We start from the raw sequence: 19,567 nt of genomic DNA, 5'->3' as shown, positions 1-19,567 counted from the left end.
ACCTGTGCACCGCTAGAGAAAGCCCTCAAGCAGCAGCGAAGACCCAGCACTGCCAAAAACACTACATACGAAAGGCTGCCTCTTGCCTTCCCCTCTGGAGCTTGGGACGTGGGGCTGGCGGTTTTCTCAGAGAGTGGAGCCCTTGTCTAGCCTGGGCTGTGACGGGACTGGACCGAGGAGACCATTCGTGTCTCAGGCCTCCTGAGCCAGCCCCTCGGGGCGTCTCTGACGCAGCATTTGCTCGTCCTGCAGCCCATCCCTGCCCTCTGTTCTGTGTTGGTCACGCTCAGTCGTGCATCCCTGCCCAGCTAACAGAAGGATCACCATGAGCACGAGGGCCTGGCCCCGGCCATGTAGGTATCCCCTCACTGGATGGCACCTGTAAACTGTCCAGAGCCCCTACAGACTCAGGCTGGTGGGTTCCCCTTCCTTGGGGTTTGGGGCCGTGTGGGCAAAGACGTGTTTGTGTGTGCAGATCGCTGAGCGTGAGCAGCGTGTCCTCGGTGTCCAGTGCCACATCGAGCAGCAGCTCAGCACACAGCGTGGACTCGGATGATATGTACGCAGACCTGGCCAGCCCCGTGTCCTCGGCTAGCTCGCGGTCCCCCACCCCAGCCCAGACCAAGAAGGAGAAAGGTAGGCTCCCACACGGTATGCCAGACAGGAGTGCCAGAGAAGAGAGGCGGTGTGGGCTGGTTGTCTGCTGTCCGCTGATGATACCTCCCCGAGACAGCACGTAGGCAGCTGCCTCACTGGAAGAGAGGCTGTGAGGGGGCGTTTTTCGTTTTACAGGAAAATCTAAGAAGGAAGACGGCGTGAAAGTGGATAAGCGGAAACGGGATTCATCCACACAGCCGCCCAAACCCTCAAGAACCCCCGCGGGTGGCAGGTCCTCCCAGCAGCCCACCACCCCACAGCAGGCGCCACCAGGCCAGCCCCCAGCGGCTGCATTCATCGCCCACAAGGAGATCAAGTTGACGCTGCTGAACAAGGTAGGGCTGTGGGCAGTGTTGTTGGGACCTCAGGACCCACACAACTGGACCAGCTAGCGGCTTTCTACACCGCCTGGTGGACAGCTTCATGGGCAGCGCCCCATGGGCAGGGGGTTGACAGTGGGAGATGAGCCAGTTACCACAGGACAACCCTGGGACCTGGGTCGCAGGGCAGAACAGACACGGCCTCTCTGAGTTGGCATCCACAGTGCCCAGGGGACTGGAAGGCCTGAATCCCATCCCTGGCGTGGAGACCCGGAAACCATGGGCCTTGCCTCACTTGGGGGCCATGTGGCGCAGGGGCCCCTGAAGAGGGCCCACGGGAGTGGAGAACAGGTGGCTGCCTGCATCCACTCAGGCCCTGGTCCTGACTGCACACCCATCATTCCAGGCTGCTGACAAAGGGAGCAGGAAGCGCTATGAGCCCTCAGACAAGGACAGGCAGAGCCCACCGCCAGCCAAGCGCGCCAACCTCTCCCCGGACCGAGGTGAGCCTCTGCCTCTGGAGCCACACTTTGTGTGCCCTGAGAAGTGTTGAAGCCCCCAAGGGGCTTCTGATCAAGTGGTCTGTATCTGTCATCATTTAGTTTTAGAAGTGAAAGCCATAACAAACTAACAGTAATAAGATTTGTGTTTTAACACGAATGAGATTTTTTTATGTAAAATACATATTCAGAAACAGAAGCTAGCAGGAGTAGCATTGTTTTTTTGTTTTGTTTTTTCCACAACCTCCTTATGGCTGGGGTCTTCTCTTGTGATCACAAGTTGCTCAACCTAGGAAACCCCACCTGGGCTTGTGAGGCCATGAGCGTGTGGAGGGGGCAGCGTCTCAGTGCTGCAGGGCGTGCCTGGCCGCCCCCGTGGTTCTCAGCCCAGTTGCAGAGAGAGCCACTGGCCCAGGAAGAGCCTCTTCCTGGCTTGCTTCACTAGTAAAGTGAAACCCAAAGTGTTGCCAGGGCATCTTTCCCCCTAAAATAAAAGGAGAGGGCCCAGCACACCCCACCAGAAGCAGGAGGAGGACACGGTGCACCCCTGAAACACACCCACCCCACCCACCCACCCCCCAGGCCGCCCACATGCCTCTTGAGTGGTGGCACCCCTCTGTGCACCCTCACTTGGGCCCCACACTCACAGGGCAGCAAGCACTCCAGTTCTTGATCTTGCCTGCGGTCTGTAAGCAGCTGTATCTTTTTGTTCCCCATTTGAAGACGTGCACTGTGAGTTTCTTCCAAGTCAGAGAAGGAGGATTTTGGTCTGTTTGGCCTTGCACAGTGGAAGCTCCTTGTTTAGAATGACGCTGATGGTGGCTCAGGAAACCAGAACCCAAATTAGACCTGGGCACTTTTGAGAATGAGGAAGCTGAGCTGAACGGCCACAGCTCTCTGGCGTGCTGTCACCGGGGGCCAGAGAGAGGCTGCCCCTTCCCTGCCTGTGCCCGCTAGCCCCTGCACAGCTGGGCCCGTGTGGAGCTGGGACCCTGGTCTTATGTTTGCCTCTGTCACTCAGGTTCTCGGGACCGGAAGTCAGGTGGGAGAGTTAGTTCCCCGAAGCCAGAGCGGCAGAGGGGCCAGAATTCCAAGGCCCCCTCGGCCCCGACAGACAGGTGAGTGTCTCCCCACAAACCCCCCTCCCCCCACCTGGGCACAGCACATCGGGTTCTTGGCCGCAGAGGGCCAGCTGAGCTTCCTCCCCAGGACTAGCTCAGGGCAGGCTCAGAGGTGCTGGGAACATTATGCCAGCCCGTGTCTTCACCCTGGGCCACCAGCGGGTCCTAGAGTGCAGAGTGGCCTGGGAGCACGTGGCTTGCGGCCAGAGGACCAGGGGCCAGTTGGCAGCAGCTCTTCCCTCCCTCCCACTTGGCTCGAGAAGCAGGAGCAGGGCTCACCGTTTCGCTGGAAGCAGGCTGCGTCCCTGCGCACCAGCACCCTGGGTTTGGGTGGAGGGCTGGGCAGGAGGGGCACGGGCACAGCGCGAGGATGTGGTCAGGCTCCAGGCGAGCTCCGGTGCTCTGCCTCCACTCCCAGGCGCGCTCCACGATTGGGGCACGGGAAGGGTACGGGGCCCACGCTGACTGTGGCCAGAACCCGAGCTGGACCCCAGACGCTCGTCTGTGGTGGGGGCCTCATCCTCTGGGAAGGGGTTGCCTCCTGTCTAGCAGGCACAGCTCCTGGGACCCAGGCCCCTGGCAGGAGGCTCTCAGAGAGCAGGCCTCTCTGATGGCCTCCCCACCCCTGCAGGAAGCGCCCGCTGTCACCCCAGTCCAAGAGCTCCAGCAAGGTCACCAGCGTGCCTGGCAAAGCCTCGGACACCAGCACCACCGCGACCACAGGCGCCAAGGCAGGGAAGGCCAGCACACTGTCACGGCGGGAGGAGCTGCTGAAGCAGCTCAAGGCCGTGGAGGACGCCATCGCCCGCAAGCGGGCCAAGATCCCCGGGAAGGTGTAGCCCGGGCTCTGCTCCCCGAGGCAGGGACTCACCTGTTTTTATAAATAGGGTAAGCGCAGCCATTTTGGATTTTGCAGTTTATGTCTTATTTTGGCTGTGATTCTTTTTAAAAATTAAAAAAGAAAAAAAAAGTTTCTCAGCTGGAAAAGAAGCCACACATGTAATGAAGATGACGCTGAATCCCAGACTGAACCAACCCCTTCCCAGAGCAGAAGTCCCGCGAGCCAGGTGGGCGGGGGTGCGGCGGCAGCAAGGACCAGCTCCGATTTTATGTCAGTTACGAGTCGTCCCTCCGCTCAGGCAGGCGTCCTCAGCTCCGCCCTCCTCCTGTAACCAGGAACACTGAGTGCTGCCGAGCGTCTTCCCCACCCCGCCATCCCCAGGATCAAAAATATATATATTCTTGACTGAAGTCTGATTGGGAAATACTCCTGTCTTTTATTTTAAGCATCAAATTGTTCTAGTTGATTTAAAAAGGAAAAAAAGAAAAACACAGAAAAGACTGAAAAAAAAAAAAAAACAGGCTGAGGGTATTGTTGGGCATCTGTCAGATGTGGAGGGTCTTTTTTTGAGGGGTCTCCTAAAATAAAATATTTTGATAAACAGCTGTGTTGCCCTGGTGGTGATGTTTGCCTGTGCCCAGCCCCCCTGCATCCTTCCCTTGGTGATGCCCATTGGGCATTGCTGGCTGAAGGAGGCCACTGAGATGCCCCTGGAGCTGCTAACCCTGCCCCGTGGCACGCTGGCCTGGTTTCCTTGTGGTGGCTGGCCTGGCGGGGCTTCCTGAGGGTCACCATCTCTGCCTGGACCGGAGGCAGGACCAGGGCCACTGGAGGGAGATCCTCCCTTGTGGGTTAACTTTGCAGAGTGGTGCCAGGGGCCTGGGAGTACCCCTGCCCAGACCCGTGTCAGGGCCTCTGCCCTTGGAAGACTATCTTTAAAGCAAGTCCCATGAATCCTGGCAGACAACTCACCTTCCAGAACTTCGCTGTGGGGGCATCAGGAGGAGCCACCTAGGGCTCTGGCCTGGGGTCATGACCCTGGAGCTGCGTGCAGTGACCAGGTCCTCTGCCCCAAGGCTGCATGGCCCTTCAAATGTGGGACAGGAGAGCTGGGCAGGAGCCAGCGCCACAGGGCTTCCAGTGGCCTGTCCGCAGCGCCGGCCCCGCAGCACAGCACACGTAAGGCCTCTTGCACCACCAGCCTCATCATGGCGTGTGTCTCGGTAATTTTTCAGGTCTTATCTGGTTTGCCATCAGGTCAAAGCCAGGTGCAGAGGGAACTCCCATTCTCCAAGTGGGCGGCCTTCGAGGACATGGGGCTGGAATGCAGGGCACCTCGGGTGACAGCCTGGCCCTGCACGCTGGGCCCCAAGTGCTGGGCCCCACCAGCCAGCCAGGCAGTGATAACCTCTGAAGCCAGGAGTCCACAAGCGAGCCCCCACGCACACTGAGCCTCTACACTCAGCCGAGGGGCTGGCCTGACCCGACCTTTCATGCCTGGGCTGGACCTGTAGCCTTGGGTCCCTGGACCAGGGCTGGGTTTAAACTGGCAGCTTGCCCTCTGCCACCTGGGGGCAGGGAACCTGTCCCAGGAGGGCTGAGAGCACACCCCGAGCCAGCTCCCCCACAGGTCTAGTGGAAAGAACATTCCAGGCCAGGCATCTGGGAAAAGGGAGGCTCTATGGTGTAATGGGTTCTCGGCATCTCTGCCTTCCAGGGAAGATGGGAGCCGCGACCTGTTCCTCAAGCCCAAGGTCTGCTTCCCGCCCCTCCAGCCTCCTCCTCTGCAGCAGACCCCGACCTGACCCGAGCCTTCCCTGCCCACTGGCATTCCTCCCACCCCAGGGCCTTTGCACACACTATTTCCTGTCCCTGGAACTCTGACCAAGTTGTGCCCCACACTTCCTCTCGCAGCTTCAACCCCTCCCTTGTCCACTGTGTGAGTGCCATCCTCGAGCCGGCCCTCGGGAGGGTAAACTGAAACCCCAGTCTTCTGAGTTTTCTCATGTTAACCCTCCTCGTCTCCAGGAAAGGGGTCAGGTCTCAGTTACACCTCCCCGCCCCTGGCTGGTGAGCGGACCCCCACCCATGAGGAGCGGCAGCCCTCAGGACCTCTGCCCACCAGCCTACCCCGCGGGTCCCACCTCCAGCTTCAAGTGAGGCCTTCTCCCCTTCTCTTGAAAAGGTGAGAAAGGGTAGACACCATGTTTTTAGTTTATAATCTTTCTAATTCAGATGTGAAGTATGGTCTCCAACGTATGAGTGAACAACAGCAAGCTCATGGGGCAGCTCAGTACAGTGACAGTGAAGTTCCCTCGGGTTTCTCATGATGGGGGTCACACCTGCCTGCCGCCCCATGACCCTGCTGTCATCTCCTGCTGACTCGGACACGCCCTCCCGCCCTGTGCCAACTGTCCAGCACCCGCTGTGACCGTCCCACTAGCACCCCAGCCCCTCAAGCCTGGACACCCCAGACGACAGCAGTCTGCTTCCACTGGCAGGAGGAGTTGGACTGAAAGGAGGGGCAAGCCCTGGGTATACAAGCAGGGACCCCCACCCTGGTCAGCCAGCCCCTGCAGAGCCGCGGACTAGGACAAGGCAAAGAGATTGCTCCTGACAGTGCAAAGTTTGGGGAGCACAAGAAAACTGGACTGTGGCATAGATTCCCTGTGGGCAGCGCTGCCTGGGCCCAGTGGCTGAGAAGGAGGGAAGGCGGAGGGGATTGCCACCCCCACTTTACAGACAGTACAGGGTCTGCCCCTGTCTCCCCATAAGATGGGGGAGAACGTTGAGCCTGGAGTTGCAAGAGCCTAGAGCAAACCCGTCCTGCAGGCCACCTCCCCAACTCAGGCCCACTTGGGCTGCTCCTGTCCAGCCAGGGCTGCAAGGGCTCTGAGTCATGGGCAGGGACAGAGGGACTGTCCCTGCTGAGTCTGTCCGTGGGTCTCCTGACCTGGATCTGCCTTTTTCTCTCTCCGCTGCCTTCTGTCTGCAGTGTCTGCATTTGTCCGAGTCTCCTTGGATCTCTGTGCCTATCTCTTTCCATCCCTCCTCCCGTACCTCCATTCCCCACTCTGTTCCCCCTCCATCCCCTTTCTGCATCTCTCCAGGCAGGGACTTGGGAGCATGGCCCTATGGGTGCAGTCTGGGGACAGGGATATGGTGGGTGTGGTTTAGTGGTCTGGGGGCGGAGCCATCCAGGACGCCTCCTCCACAACGCCCTCTGGCCTTCCTCCAGCAGCTATCTTTCCAGTCTTGCCCAACCTGGTACTGTGTGCTTGCCTCAGCCACCTGCAGGAATGAGGCACTGCTGGGCCCCACCCTATCTTTCCGGCTGGTGCCCCAGACCCCGACCCCAACCCCAACCAGCCTGCCAGTGCCCACAGAACAGCTCAGGGTAGCGGTGAGGGAGGCACATGGCCTGGCCTCAAGACTTGTCCCTGACTCACCCACTCGCTCAGCTGTTCAGAAAGACACAGAAAATGCCAGAGCTCAGCCCTCGGCATAGGGACCACTGTGCGAGCGAGTTCTACAGCCTTTCACTTCCAAAGATCCTGTGTGGGGACCCCAGCCGCACAAAGGCAAGGCCACTGCTGGGGCCACCTCCCTGCTCTCCAGGCAGCTTCTCCCAAGGGGCTGTTGTAGGCACAGGTACCACTTCCCCTCACTAGCGGGGCCCAGGCAGGAGGGACTGGAATTTCTGAGATCCGAGTGCCCTATAGGAAGGCGGAGTCTTTCTCAACCTGAGCATCTGGCCAAGGGGAAGGTATAAGGGGCTCTGTTGTTCCCCTAAAACCATGTCGAGGTCCTAATAACCCCAGTGCCTGTGAGGAATGTGCCTTTATCTGAGGAAAGGGTCTCTGCAGCCGTGGTCAAGTTCAGATCTTGATGATATCATCCTGGATTTGGAAAGCGTGAAAGCCGTGGAGGAGAGACCCCTGGGAAGAGAGGTACCCGTGGAAACTTCAAGGACCACAGGAGCCACCAGGGCTGGGAGAGAGGCCCTGCCCACACTGACCTGGCACTTCTAGCCTCCAGACCTGAGAAAAGACACTTCTCTTAAGGCCCCCAATTGTGATGAATACAGGTGGTGAGCTCCCCACTGCAGGAGGTATATCAGCAGAAGGTGGGTGGCCTTGGGCAGGGGCATGGTAGGCAGGAACAGTCTGGGGACTCAATGTGTCCATCCATTCATTGGGAAGACTCTGGGAGAACAGCTATGACGCAGGGCCTGCTTCGGAAACATTTACTTCAGATCAAGGTGTGGAGGGAGGGTGGACTGGAGGCCCAGAGTCACACACTGCCCAGTAGAGGCCCTGGGAGGGCCCAGGCGTTACCCTGCCTCTCCCAGTGCCATCTCAGGGGTCTTCCTATCCACCGAGTCTGGGCCTCCAAACTCAGACTGGCGCCTTGATGGTGTACATTCTGCCTCCTGCGGGCAGGTGGGAAACCAGGAGAGCTGACCCCATCCTCCACGGCGACGCCCTCCTCAGCTGGACATGTGGCACAGATTCGAGAGACCAGGGCAGATGGGCCCTCGCAGGATGGCGTCCAAACCTAGCATTCAAAACTGCAGAATCTGGTTCCAAACCATCTCTTTTTCAGGATAATGAAGCCCCCCACCCCACCACCCCCAGCCAGCTGCACAGAGTTGCTACAGGTGGGCTCCTGGGGCCTCCTTAGAAACCTTCATAGGGTGCCCTGCATCTTAAAAGTTCCAGGGCATCATCACCCCCTCACGCTTAGACTTACACTTGATAAAACCACAAAAGCCCAACAGAGAAACCTGAAGACGCTCACTGGCCCCTGTCCCTTCTGGAACCTCCCTCTTGGCAGGAGGAATGGATGAGAGAATACAGCGCAAAATGAAGGAGCCCCCCGCCCCCCAGGCACCAGGTCCAAACCACAAAAACATACAAGTGGCTAGGACTCGAGCTTACAGAAGGTTCAAGAGTGTCACACAGGCAAGACCCTTCATTCTCAGCCACATTTGCAAGTGTTCGGCCCTGGCAGGGTCCCCCTGGGGGGTGCCAAGGAGGGCTGGGGAAGAGATGGGGGTGGCAGTGGAGGGGGAGGGGAGGGGACGGTCGCAGGGAGGGAAGGAGGAAGCAAGGCCGGGCACTTCCCGAGGAGTAAGCGGCGCCCGGATTTTCCCCAGGTGTGGCCCCAGGTATAAAGGGTGCCACAGGCCAGCCGCCGCCAGGTCAACCACCAGGGACGTGCTCAAGCCAGGAGCCCAGAGCCCAGCCCCTGCTGCGATGGTAAGATGCTCCTCTCCCCGCACCCCCTCCTGCACGGGGCTGACCCCCCAGGCTGAGGATGTGGGGGGTAGGGTCCAGGAAACCCATCAGATCTCGGGGTCCAAGGGAGCCAGGATCCTGGATCCCGGGTTCGCTGGCGAGCTCGGGCTGAGAGGCTGGCCCCTCCGGACCTCCTGTCCCCTCAGCTGTAAACGGAGGCTACACCTCCCCCACCCCATCCTTCCACTGGGAGCAGAGCCCGCGGGTGGCAGTGGAGGGCCCCATCCCTGACCACCCCTGACCACCCACCGCCTGTTCCACCAGCTCCTCCCTGGCCTCCTGCTTCTTCTGCTCTGGCTTCCCGCCAGCCTGACTCGCCACGGTCCCTCACTCCAGGTGGGGGCCCACACCCACCCCCACAGCCCTGGGACCCTGCGCTGCTATTCCGCGGAGGAGCTGCCCCTGGGCCACGCCCCCCCACACCTGCTGGCCCGAGCTGCCAAGTGGGAGCAGGCGTTGCCAGTGGCCCTGGTGTCCAGCCTGGAGGCGGTGGGCCGCAGGAGGAGGCGCGCAGGGGCCCCGGCCGGGACTCAGTGCCCCGTGCTGCAGCCGGGGGAGGTGCTGGAAGCTGACGTCCACCAGCGCTCCATCTCACCCTGGAGATACCGGTGAGGGCGGGCTCCCAGGGCCTGGGCGCTCCCTCCATGACCTCCGGCTGGCAGTTCCAGCTCCGTGAGGGCAAGCGTGAGGCTCCGCGTGAGCCAGTCCGCACCCCATGTCTCAATCACAGCCCAGTCCTGGGACACCAGGGTCCCCTGGGTTATTTGGGGGCCCCTATCTGAATCCTTGCAGGGGTGAGACTGGGACAGGTGGGAAGAGAGCAGGCTTCCATGCCCTGGGAGGCCATGGGGCACATGCACACCTGCACTCATTGGGCACCAGCTGTGTGCCACGTGCTCTCAGTGCCCCACACTGCAGGCCCTGGGCCCTGAGTGCATATGGCTTGGGGTTGGGGGGCATGGGCAGGGAGGGAGGCACCCTTCAGGCTCTCTGACACCCCGCTTGTCCCTGCAGTGTGGACACAGACGAGAGCCGCTACCCACAGAAGCTGGCCTTCGCCGAGTGCCTGTGCCGGGGCTGTATCAGCGCCAAGACGGGCCGTGAGACGGCTGCACTCAACTCGGTGCCACTGGTCCAGAGCTTCCTTGTGCTACGCCGCCGGCCCTGCTCCCAGGACGCCACAGGGGCACCCACGCCTGGGGCCTTCGCCTTCCATGCTGAGTTCATCCGCGTGCCCGTGGGCTGCACCTGCGTCCTGCCCAGGTCGGCCCAGTGACGGCCGCTTGGCTCCTGAACTGGCCTCCAGGGAGGCCCTCCTATTTATGTGTATTTATTGGTTATTTATGTGCCCTTGGGGTCTTGGGCAGGTACGAGGCTCCAGGAAAGACTGGGGTGCAGAGGCCTGCGCTGGGCAGCCCCCACCTCAAAAGACACAGTTTACCCTTTCACAGAAACAGCCGGGCTAGAAGAAACATTTTCACTGTTCTAGGACTTGTTAAAATACCTACAGAAAATGGAAACTGTGTTCTGATGGCTGCCTCCACCTCTAGGCCCCTGGGCGCCTCTCACCCCAGCCCCTTGGGAGGAACAAGTACCCCTGTGTTTCTAAAACAGCTATTTATTTTCCATGTGAATCTATTTTGTTTACTTGATAAACCGCCCCCAGAACACAGACCTGGATGGCACAGAGGGCAGTGGGTGAAGCCCCTCTCTCACTTTCACCCCCGCCGGGCCCTCTATACCAGTCCGGGGCCCGAGGGGCAGCCACTGACCACTGCCTGCCAGGGGCAGCCACTGGTGTGGTGTGTCCTAGAAAGAGCTGTGCATGAAGCCAGGTGCACCCAGGGTAGGGTGGGTTTCAACAGAAGAGTCCAAGTGTGCCCTGATGGATAAGCAGCAGCTCCCGGGCCTGGCGATGGGCCACACTCCCAAAGCCCAGCCCTCTATTCACAGACATGGCTGTGGTCCCTGGGGACCACCTCCCCACCCCACAGACTGGTGTCCTCAGGGTAACTTCAGGGCAAGTGGTCAACTCAGGGGGACACCTCTTTAACCTGGCTGAGTCATGCTGCCCCAGCCACAACAGGGGCCCAGAAAACTCCAGACACCCCCTAGGGCTTCTGTCCACTGTAGGTGACCTGTCAGAGAGGGTCAGCCAGGCTTACCAGCTCAGGTGCCCCGTCAGCTACCGAGGAACTGCCTGCCCCCTCATGGCAGGATATCCTGGATTGCAGTTTAGAGGCTTAGTGCACAGCCTCAGCGTCCTGCCTCAGTCACGACCCCCCTTTAGAGTCTGTCTCCCTGCGACCTGTGATGCACCTCAGCTCCCAGGGCTGATGCTGGGCCACAGGGCTGCAGGACGGTTGTCTGCACCCCACTGCTGTTTTCACCCGATGATTGACACCTACTGTGTGTAAGGCCCAGGAAGGCGGGAGCGTCTCAGAGAAGGCTTCCTGGAGGAGGTGACTATGTCTTGAACCTGGAAGGAGTCTTCAGTCAGCACTTATGCCCTGAGTTTCAGCCACGTGCCCAGCACTGGGAACGGAGCTGTGACAAAATGCTCAGCCCCCTGCCTGCCCTGCGGGTGACTCACGGCCACAGGACCTGCAGCAAAGCGCTTGGCCTGTTGGTGGTGGAAACATCAGGAAGAGAGGGGCTGCAGTGGAGGCCACTTGAGGACAACCCGGGTGGCCACCCAGGGCCCCGTGCTCCAGGCAGAGGGAGTGGCCCATGCAGAGGCTGTGTCTGGAGGCCAGCGGGCAGGGTGATGGGGTCCAGAGCAGTGGGTCTAGGGGAAGGGTGGGGTCTGCCCTGTGTTCCTGTGAGTCTCTGGGCTCTGAGCCAGGCACTAGGCAGGCCCAGGTAGTGCTGGGAGTAACCAGGGGGCAGGGAACGGTGAGCCCACTGGATTTATGCTGAAGACAGAGTGTTGGTTGATGGGTAGAGTGCCCTCCGGGCCAGAGGTCCCAGAGACCCCGGTTCTGAAACTGTGAGAGCAGGAGGCCAGTGACTGAAGGATTTTCCCAGACTTTGGGGGGACTGGGTATCCAGGAAGGAAGGGCCTCCCAGGCTGGTGTGTGAGCAGATGAGCTTTGGGGCCCCTGACATGGCTTGTATGGTGTGTGTGTGGTGTGTTGGGGGAGTAAGCAGGGGACATGTGTGGTGTGTGTGTGTGTGTGTTACGGAACCAAATTTGGGTCTCTTGTCTGTTGATTACCCCCCACCCTCCCTCACTGTCCTTAAAAACCTTTCCCTGAAAGCCGTGATGGGGCTGGGGTTCTTCTGAGCGTGAGCCGTTTGGCCTCTTGGCTCAGCGCCTGCAATAACACTGCCCCTTCCTTCACCACAACCCAAGTCAGTAGGTTGGTTTTGCTGCTTGGGGTAAGGGGACCTGCATTTGGTTTGGTAACAGTTTTGGTGACCCAGAGTGGGTGGAAGTTCTTGTGAGGGCATCTTGCCTGTGGCACATCGACCCCAGGGTGGCCTGAGGGGTGCTCCAGCAGGTGAGACCTGGCAGATGGGGGATCTGGGAGGACGTTCATTTCCAGAGCAGAAACACAAACACAGGGAATTCCAGGTACATGATTCATGGAACAGGTGAGGTACCGAGACCCCAGCCCCGCTGTCAAGGAACCCCAAGGAGGCTGCAGGAAAGCGGGCACCCCTGGCTGGGCGCCACACACCCCCACCCACCCACTGGCCTGCCCACAGGAGGAAGGGCCTTCAAAGCTTCAGCGGGCCAGAGCAGCTTGAGGTTCTGGTCACACAACCTCATCGTTCACCGGCATAGGGTTTTCCTGGGGGCCACCCGTGGGGACCCCCGCCGCCTCCTCCTCACTCGGCTTCTTGCGGGCCTCAGCCGGGGGCCGGGGTGGAGGGTTGCTGGGTGGCTGCTTGATGGTGCCCCCAATCTGCGGCCGCTCCTTGGGCTTGGGCTCGATGGGGCTCCACTGCTCCCCACGGATGGCCGCCTGCAGGACACAGACGGGCTGGGCATGGGTCCTCCTGGGCCGCCCCCCCTACCCAGTCCCTGTTTTCCCCCACCCCCGCCAGGGTCCAGGACAGGACTGAACTCAGCAAGACCTGAGGGGCTGTAGCTCAGTGATGTTATGTGCCAGGCCTGAGGCTACATGGTCAGAACCCAGCTGTCTCACCAACCAGGAGACACCTCAACTCCAGAAGGGGACAATGGAACCCTGGGGCTTCTGAATGACCCCTGGAGGCCACTGCCAGGCGCCCAGCCCAAAACCAGGCTTCCTCCCAGGGATTAAGGGCTGGGAGCAGGACAGGAGACCAGGCCTAAGGGGCATGATGCTGAACTGAGGCCAGCAGCTCTGGGTGGGGGTGGGGGTGGGGTGGCAGGCACAGTGTGGGAGGCCAGGGGCCCAGGCATGTCAAGGGGGGAGATTGTAGCCCAGGGAACTTGCCGAAATGCAGAGTCCTGGGCCTGCCCCACAGCCACAGGCCAAGTAGACCTAGAAACATGTATCTCTAACTTTGTATCCCATAATAGTTGATTAAAAAAAAAGAGTGACTGCATATAATTTATGAAGCATAAGAAAATCACACCTCCTAAGTTAAAGACTAGAACTCTCTATCTCAGAAGCTAAAGCTAGAAAGTTAAAGGAAGAGAATGCAGGAAAATACAGCAGACAGGCAGCGGGGGGAATAAAAGCACAAACCATAAAGTAGAAGAACAATTTAGATGACAAACTTGAATTCTGCTCAGTGAAGAATCCATGGGCAAAGGTGGATCCCTAACAGAGAGGAAGTATCCTCAAAAGCTAAAACCTACAAAGGGTTCACAATGAAAGCACACACGTGGTTCCTGCAAACCAACAAGACGAAACCCCAATAGAAAAATGGGGGAAAGATCTGAACAAGCAGCACAAAAGGACTCAGCTGCGACATATGAGGGGGGCGCCCGGGGCTGGAATTAGTAGAGCGATCAAGTCAAAACGGACTCTGGGAGGCTGGAGGCTGTGGCTGAGTTGGAACCCATGGCTTAGTGGGCTGACAGCCAGCAGGCAGCATGCGGAGGACGGTGGGTATTCAGGAACCTGTGCTTGGCAGGGATCCTCGTCCCTCCCCACTCCGCTGTCATACCTCCCCGCCCCCGCCTCCCCACCTCTCAGCCTCCCTACCCTGCTATAAAGATGGCCTTAAGGGGCCTTTTGCATAACCTGGACTCCAGGCAAACCCAGCCCCGCACGGCTTGAGGTACCAGCCAGGCTCATGAGTCCCAGGGAAGTGCTCCTGGCAGCACCCTGAACTGGATAGAAAACTTTGAGCAATGGATCCCAATCCAAGCAGAGCCGGGCAGGCCAGCCACGTCCCGTCTCAGAGCTTTTGCCACTTGTCTGTAAAGTGGCCCCCCTCCCCTGTCGAGGCTCTGTGGCATGGGTTACAGGAGGATGTAGGGGAGTGGCTAGCACGTTAGATGGGCCACACGTGGAGGCCACGTTGTCACTGTCCCCACAATGTAAGCCAGGACACGGGCTCGGCCACAGGACCAGCCATGACGCTGAGGCTGACTGCAAGGATGCTACCCACCAGCAGGTAGATGCCGCTTGCGATGGCCAAGCAGGCTGTCCCCAGGATGGTGGCAAGCAGGAAGCCAGCAGGTACCGCCAGGCTGGAGTAGGGGTGGAGGGCAGTCAGAGGGGACAGGTGAGACAAAGGACAGTCAGAGGGGGTCCGCAGCTCCCCCGCACCCAGCATGGGTCAGACAGCACAGGATCACAGGACTCTGAATGGAGGGGAGGCCCAGTGCTGCATGGCTGGACTTCTGACTTCACCCCGAGCTGTTCTCTACCTGGTCTGCACCGTCCTGAGTCTTAGGACAGGGCTCTTGGCCCCTGGCCACCACCCAGGTTAGAGGTCTCAGCAGCATGGCGGTCTCTCCAGCAGACTCACTAGGGGTGGCTGAGCCATCAACCTCGGGGCACCGATTATCCCTGAGTTAAGCTATCAGGCTGGGGTGAAGTGTTAATGACAGATATAGGTTTGGGGAACCCCTGGCAGAGCCTGGGACCTGGGTTTTTGTTTGGAACAGGTTCTGGGCTGGGAGGGGCCTGATTGACCCCAGCAGTCCTCTGCCAGTGGCGCTGGGGGGTCCCAAGTGGGCACAGGCTCACCCGAGGTGCAGGAAGGCCCGGATGTAGTAGTTCCTGGTGAGGGGCCCAAACAGCTTCACCACTCTGGTCAGGTACTTCTGTCCACTAGGTGGGAGGGGGAGACAGGCCATGTCACCCTCCACCTGCCCCAGCCTCTCAGACCACCCAGTTCTTCGTTCCGGGGAGGTGTGGGGGGTCTCAGGCTCAGTGGCAGGGCAGACCCTGAGTGGACTAGTGCTGGAGCCTCGGAGAGACAGGAGTGACAGGCTCCTCGTAGTGACAGCTGGTTGAGGGGGGCGGTTCCCGGAGCAGGGTAAGAAACTCACCACCTCTCCATGGTGGAGCCCTTGCTCCTCTTCCCCCGGGGGTACTCCAGCAGGCAGATCAATACGCCCGCTGCTCTGAAGCAGAGGTTAAGGAACAGCCCAGATCAAGCCTGAGAGGCCCCAGGGAGTCGGCTCTTTTGATGAGAGAACAGAGAGGTGTGGCCCTGCCTGAGGTCCACAGGATTCCAACAGGTCTGGCCACCGTGCAGGCGGCCTCCCTCCCCCATGCCTGTCTTGGCCTCTGGAGGGCTTGGAACAGTTGGACTGGCCGGGACAAGTGGGGCTCAGTCCACTGGTGGACAGGCCCAGCCAGCTGGGGAGGGTGACAGATGGAAGGGAATGCAGAGGGACCCCGAGCATTCTTGGGCCTCAGTGTCACCCCTCAGGTGCCGTGGACACCTCCCTCCCTTGCCAGGGCCCAGGCCCCCAGGCTCTGTCACCTCCCTCCTCGGAGCCCGTCCTGCCTTCAAGGGGCAGCAGCCTCTCTGGCCCCGACCCCGACCTGGATCTGCAGCAAGAGGATACATGGAGTAGGCGCCCAGGTACCACTGGGTGAACTGACCAGCTGTGGCCACGATGCCCCCGGTGATAAGGACTGTGGGCAGAGGAGAAGGAGATTAGTAGGTGCCATACCCCATCCCTGCAGGGGCTCCCCAGGGCCCCCTCCCCAAGGGGGGCCACCAGTCCACCACAGAGCTGCCCTATCCGCCCCTGCGTTAGCCCAGGAAGGGGACCCAGGCGGGGGAGACCTTGGTAGATGATGGGCGTGGCTGTATTCATGGGCGTTGGTACCCTTCCCCAAGAGCAGCACTTGAGGCGGGGAGGGGGCTGAGGAGCTGCTGAGAGGGAGGCAGGGCCTGGCTCCAGCCTGGACACACCCCGGAGGCCTGTGACCCACGGCACCCTGAGCGTTTGCTCAATGCATTTAAGGATCACGCTGTTGGTGGCCTGTGACCTGTGGCACCCTGAGCGTTTGCTCAATGCATTTAAGGACCACGCTGTTGGTGGCTGACTTTGTACCAGCTGCGTGGACCCTCTCTCCTGGCCTCGGGTGTGTGGGCTGATCCTGTTCGTGTGCTCTGTGTGATGCCAGGTCTGGGTGGGCCTGGTCTCTCCGGCCCTGTGTGCACCTGATCGCAGCCCACCTGCCGTGAGCATGTGCATCACCCCCGTTCCTCCCCAGCGATTTTCTTCTACAGCGGTAGCTTCAGTGTACTGCTCACACGCGTGATGCACACTCACACTTGTCACTCTGTCACAGCCACCCATCCTCAGGGTTCCAGTCACTTACTGAGGTATCACTATTACATAAAGTGCACAGACTTTTAACACGTGTGACCCCCACCATGTGATCTCCATCCATAGCAAGATTCTCACCTACCCCAGGTTTTCTGGAGGCTCTTTTTTTGCTGACAGAGGTTGGTCCAGGTCCTTCCTGGGGTGGTTTGCACAGAGCTCCAGCTCGCTGTTTGTCTCATCAGGTAGTTTCCCACAATTTATTTATGCATTCTCCTGCCTTTGGGACGTGTCAGTTGCTTCCAGTGTTGGGCTTTTATGAATCAGCTGATAGAGTTAAATTCTTCACCCTTTAAGCAATCTGATAGTGAATCTGACACATTTTATTGACTGTGATTGCAGATAACTTACTTTGTTATCTTACTTAGGTTTCCTCTTGAACAAGCTTTTCTTGTTGCTTCTCCTGCTTTCTACTGACTTGATCAAACTGTAATTTAAAAATTCCTCTTCCTGAACTACATGTGGACTTTAGAAGGTTTATCTTTAATCTCACCCCAAATTAGCCACAGTTATTAATTATTTACAGTCAGTGTCTTCACAGTGGCTTAGCCATCTTCCCTCTGGATCCAGCTTCGCTCTCGCTGGAGCACATCCTTCAGCACTCCTTTCTGATGACCTGAACTTCGTCAGTGGTCCCTGCGGCACACAGTGGGAGAGGGCAGCCCCTGCCCCATGTGTAACACAGGCCTGAGTTTCCAGCAGTTTTGTCTTCCTTGTGAATTTCTTCGTCCAGGCCGTGGTGGCAGACAATACAACTCCTTGGAAGGGACGATCTTTTGGACTGTTTCTTGTTCAGGCAGCCTTTCCCGGTCTGGCCTCAGAGTCCCACGAGGTAAAAGCTCTGACCCCCGCCCCTCCCTTCAGCCCCTGAACCCTGGCCGCCTTCTGTGGGTGTCATGTTCACACTTGCTGTGCTGGAGGAGGGAAGAGCCATCGCTCCTGCGTTCAGGTCAGTCCACTCGACCTGGGCATGTAATTGCCTTGGCCTGAGCCTGCGTCATTAGCGGGAGCCTCGGCTCCCAGAGGGGGCTGGGGTCTCTCGATGGGGACAGACACTTCAGATCATGGTGAATGAGGTGGGTGGCGTGGCTGTCGGGCTGGGAGCTCAAAATACTTCTCTGAGCATGTGGATGTAGGCAGAGAGGTGAAGTGGTGGGAGCCAGCCCTGTGGCAAACACCAGGGTGGTGGGCCCCCGAGGCCAGAGAGGCAGGGGCAGAGTGGTGGGAGATAGAGGGACCGTGATCTGACCAGATGTGATTCTCTACAACATAAAGGGCCGGTGGGCTGAGATGCACCTGGGGTTGTAGTTGGTACTGAGTCAGGAGTTAGCAAAAGGAGGAATTTAGAGCCAGAAGGTTGTGGAGGAAGACAAGCAGTAGTCATTGTGGTGGTGATGGGGAGGGTTAGACAGGACGGGGAGAAGAAAGCTCTGGGCAGAAGCAAGGAGAGCCACGTACTGACTCACTGGGTTCTCCGTCATCTAGAAGCCAGAAGGGGGCTGTCCTGCCTGGCACCCCAAAGTTGCCCACACCCCAGACGTGACCTTTAAGTGCTCCCTCCACACCCCCAGCCCAGCTTCGCAGGCTCCTCCCTTCAGTCCCCAGGTTGGCGGTGGGGGCCTCAGGGTGGGTCCCAGGTGAGACGTGGTGGCTGAGACCCTCCTCATCACTTTATCCCCGGGTCCTCCCGCCCGCCCACTCCCACTGGGGGCGGGGCTTTCCTGGGAGGGGCGGAGTCACGGGCGGCTTCCTCTAGCCTCAGGCCCCACCCTCTCATGAGAAGTTGAGTCCAAGTGCGTACAGCATTGTCCGCAACCGCGGTTGAGCACAGGGAAGCAAGGGGGACTGCCGCCTTCCTACCCAGAGGCAGGCCCTGGGAGCTGGGTGGGAGGGGTCACATGGGTCGTCTCCAGCTGCCTTGTGCAATGTCCTTCTGAGCAGACTCAGGGCTGCGCCCCGAGAGACAGAGCGGTCACCCAGCTCCATGGACCAAGCCCTTGGCCAGGAGGCAGGAGGAGCCCCTCCGCAGCCCAGGAGCCTTAGGGGAGGGAGCTCCCACCGCAGGGCAGGAGGGTCACTCCAGGCAGGGGTGGGTCATGATGGGTTTTCCCAGCCCTACTGGGCGGTGAGTTCTCCGGAAACCACCGGGGCAAGCGCTTCTTCCCCAGACTGAACTTCCTCTTTGTGTGTGTTTGGGGGTGGGGGGTAGGGCAGAGGATGGGGGTGTGGGTGTGCACGGGGTGCAAGGGCAGGAGGGCCCCGAGCGCCCCTCTCCAGCTCCAAGGCTCCTTTTGGCGGCTGCAGCCTGCTCCCAACAGAGGCTTCCAGCCCCCTTCCCGCCGGCGCTGCAGGTAGCCCACTGGAGCCTCGGGGCCCGGGGCCCCACCCCAGGCTCCAGCCCGGTGTCTGGAGCTCCTCAGGACCCTGCTCCCGCCCCTTCTCCAGCCTGCCCTTCCCCTTTTACCTCTCGCAGCCTGGGGTCTCCAGGCCTCTACTTCCCCAGCCCCAGCGCCCCCCTGCACTGCCGCGCGCCCCGCCCCCAGGCTCAGCTGCCCCTCTGCAGCCCCCGCCCCAAGTGCGAGCGCCCCCCACTCACTCAGGCCGGACGCCAGCGCCTGCTCGTTGGCCCACATGGCCCACTCGATCTGCCCCATGGCGGCAGATCGGCTCAAACGCGGCTCGGACTCTTCAGACCCCGCGGCCCCAGAGCTCAGCAAGCCTCCCGCCCCGCCCAAGTTCCCCAAGTTCCGGCGCCACCCCGCCCCGCCGCTGGCTCCGCCCCGGCCCTGTTCCCCAGGTGACAGCCCCTCCACGGGACCTGAAGTCTTCCTCCCCGGCAGGCCCAGCCAGCCCGGCCTCGGTGCACTCCTGAAGGGAAAGCGGGGCTTCAGGCCAGCCCCTGAGCCTCGTGAGGAGTCTCCTGGGAGGCCTGCCGCACCCGGCCCCGGGCTAGTGCAGGTGTGGTGGCCTTGGCCCCACTGGTAACCCTGGACTAACTTGGGGGGTAGGGCGGGTGAGTGTGGGAAGCTTCTGGGAAAACCCAGAATGTAGCAGTGCTGGGCCCTGTCGTTTGTCACCTCCGTCCTTGGA

The 19,567-nt window shown here is 60.0% G+C and overlaps 3 protein-coding genes across 5 annotated transcripts in view; 2 read left to right on the top strand and 1 right to left on the bottom strand.

Moving 5' to 3' along the window:
• ZC3H18 (zinc finger CCCH-type containing 18) overlaps positions 1-4,042 on the top strand; it is a 43,669-nt gene extending 39,627 nt beyond the window's left edge. For both annotated transcript variants that reach the window (XM_055412970.2, XM_055412971.2), the window contains 5 exons: positions 476-636; positions 793-992; positions 1,384-1,480; positions 2,499-2,595; positions 3,230-4,042. In XM_055412970.2, the coding sequence (XP_055268945.2) occupies positions 476-636; positions 793-992; positions 1,384-1,480; positions 2,499-2,595; positions 3,230-3,437 (763 nt within the window). In that variant the 3' untranslated portion in view covers positions 3,438-4,042. The remainder of the gene's footprint in view (positions 1-475; positions 637-792; positions 993-1,383; positions 1,481-2,498; positions 2,596-3,229) is intronic.
• A 3,794-nt stretch (positions 4,043-7,836) lies between these two features.
• Positions 7,837-10,023, top strand: IL17C (interleukin 17C). The gene is made up of 3 exons (XM_055412968.2): positions 7,837-8,700; positions 9,004-9,347; positions 9,754-10,023. The coding sequence occupies exons 1-3, from the start codon at positions 8,281-8,283 to the stop codon at positions 10,013-10,015; spliced, it is 1,026 nt and encodes a 341-aa protein (XP_055268943.2). The 5' UTR covers positions 7,837-8,280; the 3' UTR covers positions 10,016-10,023.
• Positions 10,024-12,310: 2,287 nt separating this feature from the next.
• CYBA (cytochrome b-245 alpha chain) lies at positions 12,311-19,221 on the bottom strand. 2 transcript variants are annotated; one of them, XM_055412969.2, is made up of 6 exons: positions 19,074-19,221; positions 15,707-15,776; positions 15,182-15,256; positions 14,877-14,960; positions 14,293-14,374; positions 12,311-12,710 (listed from the first exon to the last, which is right to left on the bottom strand). In XM_055412969.2, the coding sequence occupies exons 1-6, from the start codon at positions 19,129-19,131 to the stop codon at positions 12,501-12,503; spliced, it is 579 nt and encodes a 192-aa protein (XP_055268944.1). In that variant the 5' UTR covers positions 19,132-19,221; the 3' UTR covers positions 12,311-12,500. The 2 variants fall into 2 exon arrangements, with proteins under 2 accessions (XP_055268944.1, XP_088686707.1); XM_088830581.1 differs by lacking the exon at positions 14,293-14,374.
• Positions 19,222-19,567: the final 346 nt, after the last annotated feature.

This window comes from Moschus berezovskii, chromosome 22 (genome assembly GCF_049115385.1).
Source record: "Moschus berezovskii isolate FMDL1 chromosome 22, NW_MosBer_1.0, whole genome shotgun sequence".
NCBI classification, from domain to species: Eukaryota; Metazoa; Chordata; class Mammalia; order Artiodactyla; family Moschidae; genus Moschus; species Moschus berezovskii.
This window is presented reverse-complemented; position numbering and strand designations above follow the sequence as displayed.